The sequence below is a fragment of the Callospermophilus lateralis genome, chromosome X, assembly GCF_048772815.1.
Source record: "Callospermophilus lateralis isolate mCalLat2 chromosome X, mCalLat2.hap1, whole genome shotgun sequence".
NCBI classification, from domain to species: domain Eukaryota; kingdom Metazoa; phylum Chordata; class Mammalia; order Rodentia; family Sciuridae; genus Callospermophilus; species Callospermophilus lateralis.
Window position 1 is genome coordinate 124729165 of NC_135325.1, and position 19411 is coordinate 124748575.

The window sequence follows — 19411 nt, forward strand, 5'->3', positions numbered from 1 at the left end:
CACACTGGGGCCATCCTTCCTGTCCCCTGTCCCCTGGGTTTCAGCCCTCCTGTAGCAGGACTGGACTGGATGGGGCAGGACATGACCATGGCATCATTGGGTGGGGGAGGGACTCTACCCTGGCACCATCCTTCCCCTCCCCCTGGCTCCAGGGCATGTGTCAGGCCACGAGGCCACACCAATCTCCAGCCCCAAAGCCCCATGCCCTGATTCTCCTCTGACACCTCCCACCTTCTTTAGTGCATCCCTGCCCTCTGGAGCTTTCGGGCTCCCGTGCAACACAGGGCGGCCGTCGCCATGGCACCCACGGCAAGGAAGAGCTTGGGGAGAGCTGCCAAGGCCCAGGTGGAGCCTCAGGACCTGTCCGTCTATGACTTTGAGTGCCCAGGTGAAAAACGCTCCTGTCCCAGGGGTCCCTCCAGCGCGGAGGCTCTGCTCTGGGCATCCCCGTGTCAGAGGTGTTCCCCCTCTTGTCCTGTGGGGCCGTGAAGCGCGTGGGCGGCTGGAGTTCCTGGCCCTGGGTTGGGGCTATCCCACGTTTCCAGCGCCGAGAAGCCCCTGTGTCTCAAGCACCTTCACGGGATTCCGGTTCTTGCTCCTCTGAACCCCTGGCAGCTCTCACTTCCTACTTGCCCCAGGTGCAGGACATGCACTTTGGCCCTGGTACAGATGCCTCCTTCCAGTGGCCCCAGGCCCTGACCAAATTTATTGTGGCCTACACCTAAGGGATTCCACCTCTGTCTGTCTGCATCAAGATCTTTTCCTTGGCCTGAAGAGCCAGGAAAATTGCACAAGGGAGAGGATATCTCTGCAAAGAGTGGATCAAATAGCACACTTGCTTGAAAAACATCTTTCCTTTCTCTTTTCTTTGCAGCAACCAGTTCAGGACTTGATGACAGTGGGGAGGAGAGTTCTTTCACAGGTCGTCAGGAGCGAGACATGGGGTAATGTGTTTAAAGCCGTTTTTTGCCTGCTGTGTCACATAGGGTGATTTCAGAAAAGTCCGCCTTATGCTCACACATCATCTAGTCGACCTAATGTGCTGGGCCTCCTGCCCTTCTGCAAAACCAAGGGCGGTGTTTTGCCTACATTCATTTAAAAAGCTGATGCAATTTCTTCACAGGAATGAGCTACGGAATATGTTGGCCAAGTTTCAAGGTACGTTTTGGGAGATATTGGTAGTTTAAGTAAAGGGTTTCAAATCAAAGGCATTTATCCCAGGAAATATTCATCAGAGGACCTCAGGACCATCTTTGACTCCTTGTTCTCCGAGGCAGGATGTTACACAAGTATGGACTATTTGGACTTAATAGATTTCCCTACCCATTTTAATTGTTGATGTGAAGAGCATGGTACTTGCAGGCCTCAGATAAGAGTGGTGCTTTTGTTCCTGTACACTGAAATGTGAAAAGAACATTGGATGAGATAATCTGTACTTCACATTAGGTCACACAGTGAGGGCTATATCTATTTTAAAGTTTTAGACTTCATTTCACATGTTTTGTATGACCACCCCCATTTCTTTTCTTTGGGCTGGGGGTAGCGAAGATGGAATCTTCTCTAATATCTCCTCACCGTTTACTGACATAAATAACCCTTGTATTGGAGGTCTGAAGCCAACATTGTTAGAATGTGAGTGATGGTTGGATGATAAGAATCTAATCCTAGTTTTAGATGGCTGTGACGGACATTATCTCCACTAACTGTGTTCAGTGTCAGACTCTTAAACATAGAGCCAGAATCAGTTTAGAATCTTTTGCCTTGATGGACCCAGCATGTAGAAATGGTCTGTGAGTGAATTTATTCATGCCCTTAAACTCTTTGTGGTCTTTATCCCATAGTTCAATTTCTTGAGAAGCCTGACTGGTAAACTGAAATGGACTTTTCTTGTGTTCACATGCCAATATTGATCTTTGTGCTTTGGAGCAGGGTGTGAAAGGAATTGTTTTGTGTTTTGCACGCAGCGGTCTGACCATATTCCCTCTAAACGTGACCTTGAATTGGAGGATATTTTTGTACATTTGTTAAAAACTAGCCTTTGTATGTGTTTTCTCGTGAAGATGTTGGACACTATCGCTTGAGACCCCGTTTGTATGTTTTGGAAAAATAGAACCTGGTTTTCCTTACATCCAAAGTATAGAGACTGAAGTGCAAGTGTCAAATTTCAAATTCCAAACTGCCATAAATTTTCACTGAAAGGAAGGATGCATATAATCTTGCCTTTGGAAGAGATGCCTGCTTGTTGACACTAAGTGTCCATCATGCTGTCAAGCCCAGGTTACCCTTACTGGCTTGACGCTGGATGTTAACAAGGTTATATTTTCTATGTAGGGGACATCAAGAAGGTTCTTCAGGCCAAGAGAAGAAATTTAAAAATGAGTATCAGTGCTTCTGTCAAAACCATTCAGCAGAAAATTGAGCATGTTCTGAAAATCCAGCATGAGCAAAGGTGAGGTTGTTGCTATTCTGGAGCCAAACAGTTTGTGTCTGTGGGTGCACACTACTCCTGAGACTTGGATGGTCTTTTGTTTGTTGGAAGAGAGATTGTAAAGTAAATCAGATTGGCTTGAATTTTCTTTGGAAAATAATTTCTTTTGTCCTATATCCTTGCATGATCATTGATCATTAGTTTCCTGGAGGCCAATCAATAAAGATGACCTTTTCTGACTCTTCAGATTGCAGTTGAATTTCCTTCACGGGAGGAAGTGAGCACTCTTTCCGTGAAAGTTTGCTTCGTTAAAATTAAATAAGTCACCACACTCAGGTACACACACCTTTAACCCCAGCCAGTCGGGAGGCCAAAGCAGGAGGATTGCAATTTTGAGACCAGGCTGGACGACGTAGTGAGGCTGTGTCTCAAAATCCAAATTAAACCAAGGGCTGGGGATGGAGCTCAGTGGTAGAGCACCCCTGGGTTTTATCCCCAGTATCCAAAAAATGTCTTTAAGTTAAATATTTCAGACCATTTCTCTTGTGCAAGCTACGCGTATTTTATAATAGTGAGAGAGAGGTACATCTTACTTTGTGAATAATATATAAATCTGCTGAATGACCTGGGTACGGTGGCAAACACCTGAAGTCTGAGCATTACAGCAGCCGAGGTGGCAGGTTGACTGGAACCCACATGCTCGAGACCAGCCTGGGCAACATAGTGAGACCCTGGCTAAAAGAAAACAAAACAACAACAACAAAATGGATCGAATGGGGATTCACCAGCATTTAGTACAAATTCCTTATGGGCACAGAGTGGGGGAAAAATGAAGTATTCCTACTTGGAAATCTTTGATGATGAATGCATAGAATATTTGCAATAAATTTATGATTCAGAAAAAGATTATAAATAAAAATATTTTTAGTGAAGTGTATTTTCACAGCATATTTATATAATGTGGTAAATCTTGCTGAGTTTTCTGGAGCTAAGGCACATGGAGATCTCTCTCAGCAGGTTAGGAGCAAATATTCTAGGAATAAGGCTAAATCACCTCTCTCATTTTTGCAATTTTCCCTCAGAAGATTTCAGCTGTTCTTTTGCCCTTCTTCCATTGCTGGCACAAATCAGGAAAAATCACTTTTTAAAAATTTTTCTTACTTCTTTCTGATTGTCGTGGCATATCGCCATGTTTATCATTATCTCTTACAGGGAGGAGCTTTATGAAGAATATTCTCAGCAGTTTGCGACTTTGGTTCAGATGTGGAATCTAGATGTGAAGAAAGTCAAGGAGCAAGGAGAAAAACTGGCTGTTGGTATCAGGCTTAGCTTTACGGCTACTCATTTTACCACCATCTCCGGTAGCAAGAGTTCATGCAAAACACTCAGGAGGGAAGGTGGAGGGCACGAGGCTAGCTGGACCAAGGTGGGAGGAGGGTGTGGTGATGGGCGACTGGATGTCCCCTTGGGATTGCTAGTGCTTCCGTAGTGAGGTGGCAAAGTCATCAGCTGGGAGTGGGGATGGGGAGCAGATGCTGCCTTCAGGGCAGAGGAGAAGACAGGGGATTGTTTCCTATGAGCAGGCCGCTGGAAGGACGAGGGAAACAAATGCTGAGTGGTGATTCGTACCAACTTTGGTTTGTGACCTAGGGAGCCGGAGTTTAAAGTGAAGCCAGTTGGCATGGCTGTGGTCAAGCAGCTGGAGGGTTGGATTGTCCTGGATGGGGAGTGAGTGTGGAGTATATATGCAAGGGTGGAGGTCTGATGACTGTAACCTGGGACTGAAAACACAGAGTCCACCATTACCGGAACACCTCACTGTGTGGTTCTTCAGGTCTTCAAGACCTGAGCCAGATGTATTGGATGTTGTTAAAAAGGAACGTTGCCCCCTAAGTGCACAGGAGATAGGATTGGTGCCTAGCTTTCCTCTAGGGTTGGTGAACTCACATCATGGAAATTTGGTCATGCTATTAAATGAGGAAATATTGAGAGTGTATCTCAAAATTATTGTGTTTTGTTAAGTTTTAAGTTTTCCTCCAATTGTTATTACACCTGCCTCTTTTTGTGCTTGTAGGGTATATTTCAACAGCAACAAAAGGCTTTCCAACAATCTCAATTTGTTCAGAGCCAGAAAATGAAAGCCTTTAGAGAGTTATGTGAGCAATACTTGGAGGTCTGTCGAATTTGGTAACACACCATTCCACCCCCGCCCCTTGTGTTTGAGGATTCTGTTTTCTGAATCATACACAATAGATTTGTAAAATATTTTGTCATCTAATTAATTTTGTACCAGGCACTGTGTAGTTTGATTTCTTGCCGATACTAATTAAAAACAAGAGCCTCTATAATTATTTGAATTTTAATTACAGTACACTTGTGATGATTTGATCACTCTGTTTTCTAGTGCACTAAGAAGAACATTAAAATGTCCTTTCAAATCATCCTGTGTGTACTGGGAGTTGAAGACGCTCTTTTTCTTTCCAAACCTGTGTTCAACATGTGAACTCTGACCTCAGAGACTCTGAAGCATTTTTCGTATGATACCGTTGTTCCCGCTTTAATCCACATACGGAGTGAATTTTTCTTTTTAGGATTTGCTAATGGTGGTAGGTGTCATGTAAGACAGGAATTGGTCAATTGGCAGTATTACCCAGAGTCTCACATGGCACAAAGAGTTTGACTAAGAGTTTAATCATGGCTACCTGTCCCACAGTCTGTTTCTTAGCAGAGTGGTGAGAGATGAAAGTAGGAAGTCTGGCCCATCATGGGCACTCTGGCGCACCCCTGTAATCTCAGCAACTTGGGAGACGGAGGCAGGAGGATGGCAAGTGCCAGGCCAGCCTCGGCAACTTGGCGAGACCCCACCTCAACGTAAAAAAAAAAATAAATAAATAAAAAGGGCTGGGGATGCAGCTCGACGTTAAAGTGCCCCTGGGTTCAATCCCCAATACCAAAAAATAGAAGAAAATGAAGCAGGATGTCTGCACATCCTTTGTTTCCCGAGTATTCCATGGCATATTTGCTTTTTCTTTTATGGAAGGGATGGCAAATGACCCCATATGGCGACTTTCAGTCATAGGACAGGGCCCAGATGTGCCTCAGAATGAAAACGTAAGCAGAAGACTAACAGTTTGTGGATTGAGAATTGTCTACTGTCATGTGTGCATCTTAGCAAGTTGTTCTCCTACGTACGGACCTCTGCTTTGTGCAGGGACAGACTTACGAAGCACTCAGTGATGTGCTGTTTATTCATCTGCCCCTCCTCCTTTTTAGACAGAAACTTTTTAAAATCTCCTGTTCACATTCATGTTGAAATTTCCCTCTTCCAAACTGGGATGGTCCTAAATTCCTCCTTTAAACAAGGCCTTTCTTTACTTCTAGAGTAATTCCCATGAGCACACATACACGCTTACAAACGTGCACGTGCACACAGACATGGGACACATTAGGGGACACCAAAGAGTCATTTTTAAGTGCTTCTAATGTTCCATGAGAACCATTTATTACTTGGTGCCCAGGTTTGAGGCAGGAGTTCTTCTACATGCTGGTGCTAAACGTTGCTGCTTAGGTAGAAACTTGACTTATTTTTTTAGCCTTCCGCATTCGGGTGTCCTTCCCATCCAGTTATCAGTTGGCCTGAGGTTTTTCCCTCTCCAGTGGTGCTTAGATCATCTGTGACTCCTTGCTGCTCCTGCTGCTGCCCTACTTCTGCACATCATCACCCCTCACCTGTATTATTAAACTTTGATCTGAGCTCATTCCTTTCAGTCATTCTTCAAGGGTCTGCAATATTATCTGCCTGAAACACAGCCCTTCTCGCTTCTAAAACTGTCAGTGACTCCCTGCTCTACATTTTGGATATTCAGATACCCACCCCACAACGTCAGGCCTTTTTGAAGCTGCATTTGCTCTGGTCTTTGCTTCCTCCCACCCCTCCAGGTCCATAGGCTTCTCTGAAGTAACTCACATTCCTTTGTGCTTCGCTTACACTCTTCCCCCAGAAAACTTTCGGCTTGCGTTGCTGAAATGTTTTTAGTTATTGATGGACCTTTTATTTTATTTATTTTTATGTGGTGCTGAGGATTGAACCCAGCGCCTCTGGCACGCTAAGCAAGTGCTCTACCACGGAGCCACATCCCCAGCCCACCTCTTAAAACCTATTCAATTGCTGACTTAGTAGACATAGCCCAGCATGCCGCTCTTGTGTTATTTCTTTTCAATGCTAGGAATATGGCAGAGAGTGTGTATTCATTTTGTGATTCCTCCATAGCCCTGGACACATGATGGTTTTCAGAGTAAGCTTGAGTTCAAAGATTATTTTAATGACTGCAAAAATTTAAATCAGAGTTTTATTTTTCATGAGTTGGTGAGGCCATTCTCTAGAGCATTTGATTCCCCCTAGGGAAGTCATGTTACATTACCTACTAGTGTTCATGAAATGGGTGTATATATATCTCGCGTTTTGAAACTTCAGTAGGGGACTTCAAAGTTATGGTGTGCGTGCATTCATGTACAACTTGCATGCTTTCTCTGTGTTCCATGTTGACCCTGAAACTTCCCCATCTTGTTCAAACAAAGTGTCATGCCTCTATCAGGGCAGTCTTTGACTCAAATCGCACATTTTGTGGTTTCTTTGGTGGATATTTTGGTTTTCCTGTAGTACATAGACTATTCTCGATGTGGCCCCAGTAATGACCATCGCTTGAATTTGAACCTCTTCTCCTTTTGAAATGCAGCTTCCCTGCTGACATCTGTGAAGGGAGATGAAGAGGGGTGGTTTAAAAACAAACTTGGGGTTTGGTAGAGCACTTGCCTAGCACAGGTGAGGCACTGGGTTCGATCATCGGTCCACATAAACGTAATAATATGAAGGTAAAAAAAAAACCTTGGGCTTTCTGTTGTAGAGTCTGCAGGATATAGAGGAGAATCACGGAAACGTACTTGCTGGTGAACACAGTGAACTTAGGAAACAGATGGCCATCTTGCAAACGAAACTTATGATGGAATCTGTAAGTATCCTGTAGGTAAAGTTGACAGCTAAGGCCTGGTTTTAGCACCAAAAGGGCTTGTTTGCTAGAATATGGACAATATTCAAACAACTATTGAACAGATGATTTTCTCCTTTCACGTAACAGCAGCAGGAGGAGAAGGCCAGTGCTCGGAAATCTCTCCTATCCCTGTTATTCTCATGATCCTTTGAAGAAAGCTGTTCACCCCAAGTGATACGATACAGTCATAAAGTTATCTCCATGAGCCCAACATGTCTTGTTCACTGGTTTGTTAAGTGCTGGATCCCCTTGATGTTCAGACCCAAATGAAACCTGAAGAGCTGTGTGTGGGAGCTGTTGAAAAGCCCGTGTGTGAAGCTTCCAGGCCTTTGGCAGAGCTGCTGGCTTTTGCTGCCTGACACTGCCAATTAACTCTTAGCAATAAAGATGATTTCATGTTAGGTTTGGTGTCAGTGTGTTTGCGTCCATCCCCAAACTCAGAAAGCACAAGCATGGAAGGTCAATTTGTCCCTCCTTAAGGGAAACAGTTAAAGAGATGCAATCTCTTTATGGACACACTCCTGTGAGGTCTCATTAAAAGTTACAGAATCTATTCAGGTGAAAACGAGATTTCAAAGGAAATCTATTCTGTGGGCTACAGGGCTTATTACAAGGTAGCATAGGTTAGTGCCCCCAGAACCAAGCTGCTCGGAATCATAAGACACCCGAGTCAGTGTGTTACTATCAGCCGTGAGATACAGAAAACACACACACACACACACACACACTGGAATGCCCTTTAATTGATTTGGGCTCCCTAATAAATGACTCCTGCCCCTTAATATTGACTAGAAGAACATAGGAAAACAGAGAACAACACTTCATTACCTATGGTTTAAATGTCTCACCCTTTTCTAGGGCGATACGTTAACCACAAGAGTTTTCCCCCATGTTTGACATTTAATTAGCCCGTGGAAAATTGATTGTATATTTATCTGCAGATGGGAAAAGTTAATTCCTATATCTGGTCTTTTATAATGTGAGTATTTTAAAGCTCATTACAAATGAGATTCCCAATGGGAAATAGTTGATTTGATAAACATGAAATTGTCGTTTATATCTGTGTGGCATGTGTAGAGTCCCACCTTTGCTCCTTGAAATGAAGATGACCCACAAGTACACACTGAGCTCCCTGCGTTTCAGTAGAAGAGGAAAGGTGAACCGTAGATAAGGGATTGGTGAATTAAATTTGTGGATGGGGAGGGTCTCTGATGCTGTCTTAGGCATCCAAGACCTAGAGTGGTCTCGGGACTCAGGTGGCTTTGACCTTCAGTTCTGTGATTAGATCATTATTCTGCTCTTTGTCCTGTTCAGTGAGAAGTGCCAGAGAGCTCACACAGGCTGAGGGAGACACCAGTACATGGGAGGGGAAAGGAATCTGGAACGGCACATACAGCCAACCCTAATCTGGGTATTCCATATGCTCAAAACCACAGACAACCTCTCAGTGCTTCCAGGCTGGTTCTGGCCATGTGGTGTCCTGGGGCTTGGGTGGCCTTTGGAGTCAGACAAATTCAGGCTCTAGCACCAGATAGTGAAGACCAGATTAGTTATCCTGCCTGCCCCTCAGTGTCATCTTTTGTCATAAAGGACAATGTAAGATTCTGTGATGCAGAATTGTAGTTATGGTTAGGGCTGCTCCTTGCTCGATAATGACATATGGTTCCCAATTAATACTTGTGGAGTGCATAGCTTACTTCATTGTAAATGTATTTTATATTTCTATGCATTTCTTGAATCACTTAATTCACATTTCCTTTTTGCATCATAATTATACATAATTGTGGGGTTTATTGTGATAGTCATGCATGGGTATAACATAATTTGCTCCATCTTATTCCCCATCAATTCCCCTTTCCCTCCCCTCCTCTCCCTGCCAATCCCCTCTCTCTACTCACCGGTGTCCCTTCTATTTACTTTTCTAATTGGTGTATTCTAATCATACATAAAAGTAGAATTCTTTGTGCTACGTTCATATAGGCACATACCATGATTGGGCTGATTTCTTTCCTAACTCCATCTTTGTCAAAAATCAGAGGCAGTGTTTTCCTCTTTGAAGATTGAGCAGACACTAGAAGCACTCACCTCCTCTTGACCAATGTTTGTCTGGCCTGGCCCTGTTTTTCACAAGTGCTGCAAATGGATGAAGTGAACTGGGCTTTGCTGTGAGTTGAAGAATAGGAAATAGAAAAACATTCTCTGTTTGCAAGTACCTTTCCATTTGCCTCACTTCATTGTGGGACAGTAACATCGCATCTTTTAAAGAGAAGCAGCACTACATTGGGGGAGCCTCTGAACATTCTCACTCTGCTTTCCCACTATGATTCCATCTTAGTCCTTTTTCTACTGCTAATAATGTGATATCACATTCTGGGTAAGCTGTACATATATTTTTTGAAAAGACTCATTTTGGATCATGGTTCTGGTGAGTTCAAGGGCACATTCAGTGATGTCCCTCTTGCTAGCAGAGTCCCAAGGTGGTGCAGGTTGTCACGCGCAGGGAGTGTTGTAATGTCTGTCTCTGTTTTGGGGTCTTGCTCAGTATTCTCATGAAGCCACCAAGATTCAAACACGGGGGCAGCAGCCTGATGATCGTATCTCATCCTCGTCACCTCCGAAAGGACCCACCTCTGATTAAGCTTTCTCCCACTTAATGCCTCATGATGGAGATTAGATTTCAACACGGGAACTTCTGGAGGAACACACTCAAACCGCATCCAAACTATAGCATCCCCGGGAACTTCTGGAGGAACACACTCAAACCGCATCCAAACTATAGCATCCCCGTTATCTTTGTTCCTCTTGTACTTGTGACAAACACTATCATGTAGTTGCCCATTTGTCTTTGTCCCTCAGGAGCCATTGTGAGCTTCCTGAAGGCAGCAAGCCTGGCTTCCATTGTCATAAGCCTAACCCCTAAGGGCAGAGCCTGCAATTAGGAGAAGCACAGGAAATGTGTTTGGAAGGAGTTTTCTGTGGCCTTTGCTTACTTCAGGCAGCTCCTCCTGAGGGACTCATTTGTGCATCTCACACCTGGTGATACCCTGCCTGCTTAGTGCTTCCAGGTTCTTTGAATTCACACTTTCTTATCCTCTTTAGACTGCTGTTCCTCCAATTTCAAATGGCATCCAGTGTTCTCAGTCTGGATTGAAAATGACTAATTTGTGAGCTAGGCACCTTTTCTTACCTCTCTCCCCAAAGGAGTCTGGGTTCCGGTGTTATTCTTATGGGAAATTCATTCCCACTTTTGTGGAATGCCGCCCTTGCCTTTCCTGAGACCTTTCAATTACTCTGTCCGGTTCCCATGATGACAGCAATGATGTTTGTTCCTACCAAAACTGCACACATTTTTTTTTCCCTCCACACACTCACCAACACTTCTCCTTTGTCTTTTAAAAATGGTTATCCATGCCAGGTGCAGTGGTGCATGCCTGTCATCCCAGCAGCTCAGGAGGCTGAGGCAGGAGGATTGCAAATTCAAAGCCAGCCTCAGCAATGGTGAGGCACTAAGCAACTGAGTGAGAACCTGTCTCTAAATAAAATACAAAATAGGGCTGGGATGTGGCTCAGTGGCTGAGTGCCACTGAGTTCAACCCCTGGTACCAAAAATGAAATAAAATAAATACAGTCATCCTAACAGTTTTGGGGCGACATTCCTGTGGTTTTGTTTTGTTTTGGTTTGGTTTTGGGTGGGGGTACCAAGGCATGAACTCAGGGGCACTCAGCCACTGAGCTGCATCCCCAGCCCTATTTTGTATTTAGAGACAGGATCTCCCTGAGTGCTTAGTGTCTTGCTTTTGCTGAGGTCTGCTTTGAACTCAAGGTCCTCCTGCCTCAGCCTGCCAAGCCGCTGGGATTGCAAGCATGCTCTAAGGTGCCTGGCTTTCCCTGTGGTTTTGGTTTGCTTTTCCCTAATGATTAGGAAGGTCAAGCACCTTTTCAAATACCTGTTGGCCATCTCTGTGTCTCCTTTGGATAAATATCTGTTCAAGTCTTTGCCCATTTTTAATCAGATTTTGGGTTGTTATTGAGTATAGTAGATTCTCATATGACTTGCATATTGATCCATTATTAGATAGATGGTTTGGAAATATTTTCATCCATTCCATAAGATGGCATTTGGCTCTGTAGTCATCACCTTTGCTGTGTAGAAGCTCTTTAGTTTGCTACCTTCTCACTTATCTGTTTTTGCTTTTGTTGCCTGTGCTTTTGTTGGAAATCCAAGAAAGCATGCCAAGACCAATGTCAATAAAGGTTTCCCTATTTGTTTTACTTATTAGGGGAGCAAGTAACTTTTCCATAGGTTAAGACTCATTTGCTTACTTATCAATGTGAACTGTCGATTCTTCAGTCTTACGCCTGTTCTATTGGATTTTACCATCTTCACAATTATTAGTAGTTCTAAAACAAATTCTGGATAGTCAAAGACTGTTTGTGCAGTTTCACTGTGTACATTTAAATGTCTGTTCCATCAAGAATTTGTTGTGGTATCTACTGTGAGTAATAGGTTTCAATTTATCTTTTTCTCTATTACTATTCACTTACCCCAACACAACCTTTCATTAATTCCATTTTCTCTCACTGATTTCATAGGCCACACTTACTGCTGTATATCCACTCTTTATGTACACTAGGATATTATGTGTGTGTGTATATATATATATATATATATATATATATATTATATATGTATAAAATATATTTTATATATATAGACACACACATATAACATATGTACACATACGTATTAGTCTAATACACATATATATGTGTGTGTATATATATATGTCTGTTTTGTTCAGTTGTTCTCTTCATACACCAACAACACACAATGTAAGGTATAGAGACTTGTTAGGGTAGATTTTAATATCTGTAGAGTTCTTTTTCCTCATTGATCCTTCTGATGGATTTCCTGCCTATTACTGCTCATTTGTGCTTGCTAAATGAACGCTAAGATCAGCCTTTCTAGCTTCCCCCCCAAAATCTTACAGTATCTTCATTGGGATTGTATTAAAATTTTCTATTTACTCTTCATGATTTTGATTTACCCTTTCCAAAACCAAGTTATGTCTTTCCATCCGTTCAAATCGACTTTGCATGTTTCAGAATTATTTCCTGCTTTTGTTATTTCAAATTTGAGTATTTCTTGTTAAATCTATCCCTAATATTTTGTTTTTGCCATTGTCAATGAAGTTGTTCATTATAATTCTTCCTGGTTATTCTTTTGATTTTTTATTAATGTTTGGGAGTGAATTGCTGGACAGATGCCTTAGGCCGCATAGGCCCCCACCTGAGATTCGGCTTGAGGCACAGATGTGTGGTTGTCGGCAAAGGCCAGCTGGCTGTCCCCTGGTGGAGTGGCCGCATGCTGTCTTGCCTCTTGGCCTTCCTGTGCTACTTGGTCCCTGGTGCCTGACTGGGTAAGTACTATCTCAGTTTGCAAGGCAGGCAATCCTCCCAGACTTCCTGAAATCATTAGAACCGACAGCACACAGCCTGCAGTGGATGGATGTTTGAGGAGTGGTGCAAACTACAAGCCAGGGACAACCTCGAGTCAGAAACTTGGGGCCCCTCATATATTCTCTTGTTTGCCCCCTCATCCCCATGGCTTCATTTTAAAATTTTTTCCTTTGTCCTTTTTTGATACACATGACAATAGAGTGTATTTTCTCATATTATAAATACATAGGCTCTACGTTATTCTAATAAGCATCCCAGTGTCGTGGTGGATCATGCTGTGGAGTTTCACTGTTTGTGTATTTGTGTAGGAACATAGGAAAGTTATGTGCCATTCATTCCACTGTCTTTCCTATTCCCAATTCCCGTTCCCTTTATTCTTGTGTCTATGAAAACTTATTTTTCTACATGTTGCTTTGTTACCTGTTCTTTACTGAATCCTCTCATCCTCTGTGGTAGGGTTTCCCTTAATTCTTCCCTTCTATTTTTATGTCTCTATTTACTCTCTGTTGTCTGAGTACATTGGCCAATGCCACCACCTCTGTGATAAGCAGTAAGTAGGTAGTAGGTATCTCTTTCAGCCAGTTATTGTCTTTTGGGCTGATATTTGTATACTTTTTGAGTGAACGTAATTTAAATGTATTATTTATGAAAAGTCACTATGCACCTGACTCAAAATCCACTTCTGAGGGAGAAAAGTGACTCTTCTATAGAGATTCTGCTACTTATTATTGTCTTCCACTGCGGAACACTTCACGCAAGAGACCGGTTGGGGCTCAGTTACCAAGAGTGCATATTGGGGAATGCTATTACATGCACTTTATATCGGGCAGCAAGGCTTCTGGCAACAGATCCATCTGGAGTCTTGCAGCTAAGATGCCTTTAATTGGACCACCACATAATAGAACTACATAGGAGAAATACTTTAGTGTGTAAGGGGAATTTAAAGGAAAAACCTGTCAGAAAGCAAAAGTTTGCCACTGTTAGGTGGATGAATACACTCCCAGGGGTGGCTTCTATTGAAGTTCTTTTTCAAGGGTTCCTCATACGTTCTTGCTTGCCTGTTTTCCTTTAATGGACTTCAAAAACACTTTCCCTAGCTCCAGGAACAAAAAATGACACTTTTATTAGGATTGTACTAAATTTACAAATTTACTCAGGGGCAGCTGATATTAAGATTTGTTTTTGTAGGTGCACAACTGAACACATTTTCATATATTTAAGAAACACTTATGCCAGTTATGGTAGGGCCTGCCTCTAATCCCAGCACCTCTGGTGGCTGAGGCAGGAGGATCACAAGTTCACAGCCAGGCTCATCAAGTAAGTGAGGCCCTAAGCAACAAAGTGAGACCCTGTCTCTAAATTAAAAAAAAAAAAAAAAAAAAAATTAAAAGGGCTGGGGATGTGGCTCAACCTCTGGGTTCAATCCCCAGTTACCTCCCCCTGTGGGGGGTGGGGGGGGGAAATTTTTAAAAAAGGACAATTTCCTTCTTTTTGTCTGGGCTCTTTATTCATGCACCTTATGTGTTCTTGGATTTGGTAATGGGCCTCTTCTCAAATTTCACTCTTCCCGATGGTAAAAGAATTCAAGGTTATAAAATTGGGCAGGGTATAATTTTCACATTTAGATCTTTGATCCACTTTGAACGTATTCTGACATACAGCATAGGTGATACATCCAAATTTCACTTTTTTTATTGGTCACTACTTACCCCAACTCCAATTTTTTTTTAAAAAATGTTTTTAGTTGTAGTTGGACACAATACCTTTGTTTTGTTTATTGATTTTTATGTGGTGCTGAGGATCCAACCCAGTGCCTCACACGTGCTAGGTGAGCGCTCTACTGCTGAGCCACAGCCCCAGACCCCCAATTCCAATTTTTAAAATGCATCACCTACTCACAGATCTGAAAAGCCACCTATATCACAAAACCAATTTTAAAAGCTTTTGGATCTACTTAGAGATTCTCTTTTGTTTTCTTGGCCTGTCTGAGCAGTAATGACATGTTGAGAGCCACAGCCAAAGGGGCTCCAGCAAACTTTCAGACTGCCAGCTGATGATTGGCTCACAGCGGCCCCAGCAACACCTAGCTGATTGGCTCCTCTGTGGAGATGCTCATTGAGCTGTTTCCCTGCCCTTTCAGACTACCAGCTGATGATTGGCTCACAGCGGCCCCAGCAACATCTAGCAACATCTAGCTGATTGGCTCCTCTGCGGTGATGCTCACTGGGCTGTTTCCCTGCCCTTTCAGACCACGGAGCTGCTCATTGGGGGACTTTTTTGGCTCCGCCCATGCGACCCAGCCAATCGGCCTCAAGAGCAGGAGGATTGTGGGAGGAAGAGGCTGGGTTGGGGTGTGTGGCTTGTGGGAAGCCGGTGGTGGCAGTTGGGCTCTGAGGGTTTTTTCCTGAGGAGCCGTTTTGTTTGGCGTGTGTGGTTCTAAAAATAAAGTTCACTTCTTTTGACAAGTGGCTCCTGAATTGTGCCCAGCCAGACTGCGGCATTTGGTGGCTCGCATGGGGAGCGACTGAGGGTAAGTAAACTGCTCGCCCCTGAGGGCAGGGTGAGAGGATGGGTAGCCATTTTAAGATTCCTCTTTTGTTTTGCTTCACTTTTGATTTAAGTTGCCTGTCCCTGGAGATGAGTGAGACAGAAGAAAAACCGCTCACATCTGAGGAAAAACTATTTACGTCTGAGGAACAGATAGGGAGAAAGGACGGATGCACATGTCAGGAGGATAGAAAGGCTATAATGAATTTTTGTTGTTCCATTTTTATTTCACTCTGTCTCGGTTTTGTTTGGCGTCATCTTGTTGGGTTGTATTATAGTAGAAATACGGGATCAGAAATTAGTAAAAAACAAACTGAAAGAGTGTTAAGTAAATTGTTAGAGGAAGGAGGCATCCCAGTAAAATCAAGAACAGTCAGGGCATACGTTGATACAATGCAAAAATGTAGCCCATGGCTTTTTAAGGAGGAGTTGTTAAATATATCACAATGGAACCATCATGGTGAAGATTTAAAAAGAATAGAAAAGAACAGCCCAGGGACTCTGCCAGTTGGCACATTGACATTGTGGGCGTTGGTATCTGGTTTGCTTAGTCCAAAGCCTTCAATTCAGACAAAGGTAGAGGAAGGAGAAGACATATTGATTCAAGTAAAAGAGAAGGTCTCTCAAGTTAGTCAGAAAGAGGAAAAGATTCAAGTAAAAGAGAAGGTCTTTCGAGCTAATCAGACAGAGAAAGGAAGTTTAGAGCAGAAAAAGCCATCAGGGGGAAAGTTACAAAAGGAGACTGTTACTAACACCTTTCTATCACCAGAGGGCTTAAGTGTCCAACCAACAGCACCACCTCTACAGGAGACTGCTACTAACACCTTTCTATCACCAGAGGACGTAAGTGTCCAACTGACAAGGCCACCTCCATATGCTGAGAGGCCCCCAACCCCCGCAGTTGATAGTTGGGATCCTGAGACAGGATCTCAAGTATTAACATGCCCTGTATTTGAGGTAGGAGGGCAGCGAATTTACCATGCTTTAGATTTCAAAACAGTGAAGCAGCTAAAAGAGGCTGTAACAACCTATGGTCCTCAAGCACCCTTCACTGTAAGCTTGGTCGAATCCTTTACCAACTTGAACATGACGCCAGCAGATTGGGCTAATATGTGTAAAGCTGTGCTAAATGGAGGACAATACCTGTTATGGAAGGTTGCCAATGAGGAATTTTGCAAGGAGACGGCTAGGTGAAATGCAGCAGCTGGTTATCCTCAGAGAAATCTAGATATGTTGTTAGAAAAGGGACCTTATGAGGATCAGCAGCAACAAATTGCATATGATCCTGGTGTATATTTACAAATTGCTGTAGATGCAGTTAAGGCATGGAAGACTTTACAAGGACATGGAGGTTTACAAGGTCAATTATCTAAGATAATACAAGGAGCTAATGAATCTTACGCTGAATTTGTAGATAGGCTTATTCAAACACCTACCAGAGTTTTTGGGAATACAGAACAAGCAATGCCATTAATAAAACAACTGGCTTATGACCAAGCGAATCGTTGGTGCAGAGATATCATTAGACCATGGAAACATGAAGATTTAAACACATATATTAAATTATGTAGAGACATTAATGAACAAGAGCAAGTCATGGCAGCTGCAGTAAAACAGGCTTTAGATGCCAGAGACATTAATGAAGAAGGGAAAATTGTGGCAGCTGCAGTAAAACAGGCTTTAGATGCCAGAGACATTAATGAACAAGGGCAAATTGTGGCAGCTGCAGTAAAACAGGCTTTAGATTCCAGGCCAAGAACATGCTACAATTGTGAACAAACAGGACATTTTAAAAGGAATTGCCCCATAGGAGGAGGGTTTAACAAAACTAGGTATCAAAGGAGTAGAATACCGGGTATTTGCCCACGATGCCGTAGAGGGAGACATTGGGCTAATGAATGCCGTTCTCAAACCACCATAGAGGGTACTCCATTATCAAAAAACGAACAAGGACCAAGTGTTTATCCACGATATCGTGGAGAAAGGCATCGGGCTCCATTGCCAAAAAATGGACAGGGGGGCCCAATGCTCCGGGGCCCAAAACCACAAATATACGGAGCACTGGAGGAACCCAGCAACCCCATCACGGTAGTGCCCAGGACACATTGTCCATCAGATCCCTCATCAGACAAACCAGAGGGAGCGCAGGGTTGGACTTCTGTGCCTCCGCCAGATCAGTACTAACTCCAGAGATGGGAGTTCACATCATTCCCACAGGGGTGAAAGGACCTCTTCCCAAAGGAACAGTAGGCTTATTATTGGGACGCAGCTCTTCTACTCTAAAAGGACTTATGATAAGTCCTGGGGTAATTGATCCCGATCATGAAGGTGAAATAAAAATTATAGCCAGTTCTCCAAATGGTATATCAGTAGTTTCACCAAGAGATAGAATAGCACAGTTACTAATAATACCAAGCCTACATGATAAATTTTCCAGTCGTGCTGTAGAAAGAGGTTCCAAGGGATTAGGCTCCACAGGTGTAGATTGGGCTATGCTGTCTTTAAATTTAGATTCTCGCCCCATGCTAAAACTAAATATTCAAGGACATGAATTTAATGGGCTACTGGGTACAGGTGCAGACCTTAGCATCATCTCTTGTCAAGAATGGCCAAAAACATTGGCCATTACAACAAGCCACTCAAACGCTTCGAGGCCTAGGAGTGGCGACTAATCCCCATAGAAGTGCAATGGTATTAGATTGGAAGGATCCTGAAGGATGTGAAGGAACTATACAGCCATATGTATTGGATCATCTTCCTATAAATTTATGGGGACGAGATGTCCTAGATCAATTAGGTTTGACATTAACAAATAACATCAACCAAAATGCACCCACTATTATGACTAGACAAGGTTTTAGGAAAGGAAAAAGATTAGGAAAACAAGAACAAGGTATAGCAGCACCAATACAAATAGATCAAGGAACAGACAGACATGGGTTGGATTTTCAGAAAGGGCCACTGAGACAATAAAAATTACTTGGAAATCAGAAAGACCAGTATGGATTCCTCAGTGGCCCCTGACTAAAGAAAAGATACAAGCAGCCCATGATCTGGTCAAACAACAATTAGTGGAAGGACATATACAACCTTCTGTATCTCCCCATAATACTCCCATTTTTGTCATCAAAAAGAAATCTGGTAAATGGAGATTATTGCAAGATTTAAGAGCCATTAATAATGAGATGGTTATTATGGGACCTGCTCAATCGGGGATTCCTCAATTGTCTGCTTTGCCAAAAACTTGGTATGTTTTAGCCCTAGATATTAAAGATTGTTTTTTTTTTCAATTCCAATGCATCCTGAGGATAGTCCACGTTTTGCATTTACTATCCCTGCACTGAATCATGAAGGTCCTGATCAGAGATATGAATGGAAAGTACTCCCTCAAGGGATGGCTAAGAGCCCAACTATGTGTCAAATTTATGTTAACAAAGCAATCCAGCCACTTAGAAATCAAAATCCTGAACTACAAATATTTCACTATATGGATGATGTACTATTAGCACACAAAGCTAAAAACACATTGCTAGAATGTTATGCCACACTTACAAACTTATTAAAAAATTATAATCTAGAGATAGCAATAGATAAAGTACAATTAAATTTTCCAATTAATTATTTAGGAGTTCTATTATCCTCAACCATGGTCCGTCCACCAAAAATTCAAATATGAGTAGATCAACTCAAGTCACTTAATGACTTTCAAAAGTTATTAGGAGACATAAATTGGATAAGGCCTTATCTAGTTATACCAACAGGAGAGTTTGGACCTTTATTTGATATCCTAAAAGGTCCATCAGATCCAAATTCACCCTGAATGTTAACGTCTGAAGCAAGAAAGGCATTAAAAATCATTGAAACATATATGGAAAATATGCATTTGGATAGAATTGATATAACTTTGCCTTTATTATTTATTGTACTA

The 19411-nt window shown here is 42.7% G+C and overlaps 1 protein-coding gene across 1 annotated transcript; it reads left to right on the forward strand.

Moving 5' to 3' along the window:
* Window positions 1-297: 297 nt before the first annotated feature.
* Window positions 298-7835, forward strand: LOC143638728 (synaptonemal complex protein 3-like). Its single transcript, XM_077106534.1, has 8 exons — window positions 298-388; window positions 875-944; window positions 1124-1158; window positions 2332-2449; window positions 3641-3740; window positions 4503-4601; window positions 7333-7437; window positions 7737-7835. The coding sequence occupies exons 1-8, from the start codon at window positions 298-300 to the stop codon at window positions 7833-7835; spliced, it is 717 nt and encodes a 238-aa protein (XP_076962649.1).
* The last annotated feature ends 11576 nt before the right edge of the window (window positions 7836-19411 follow it).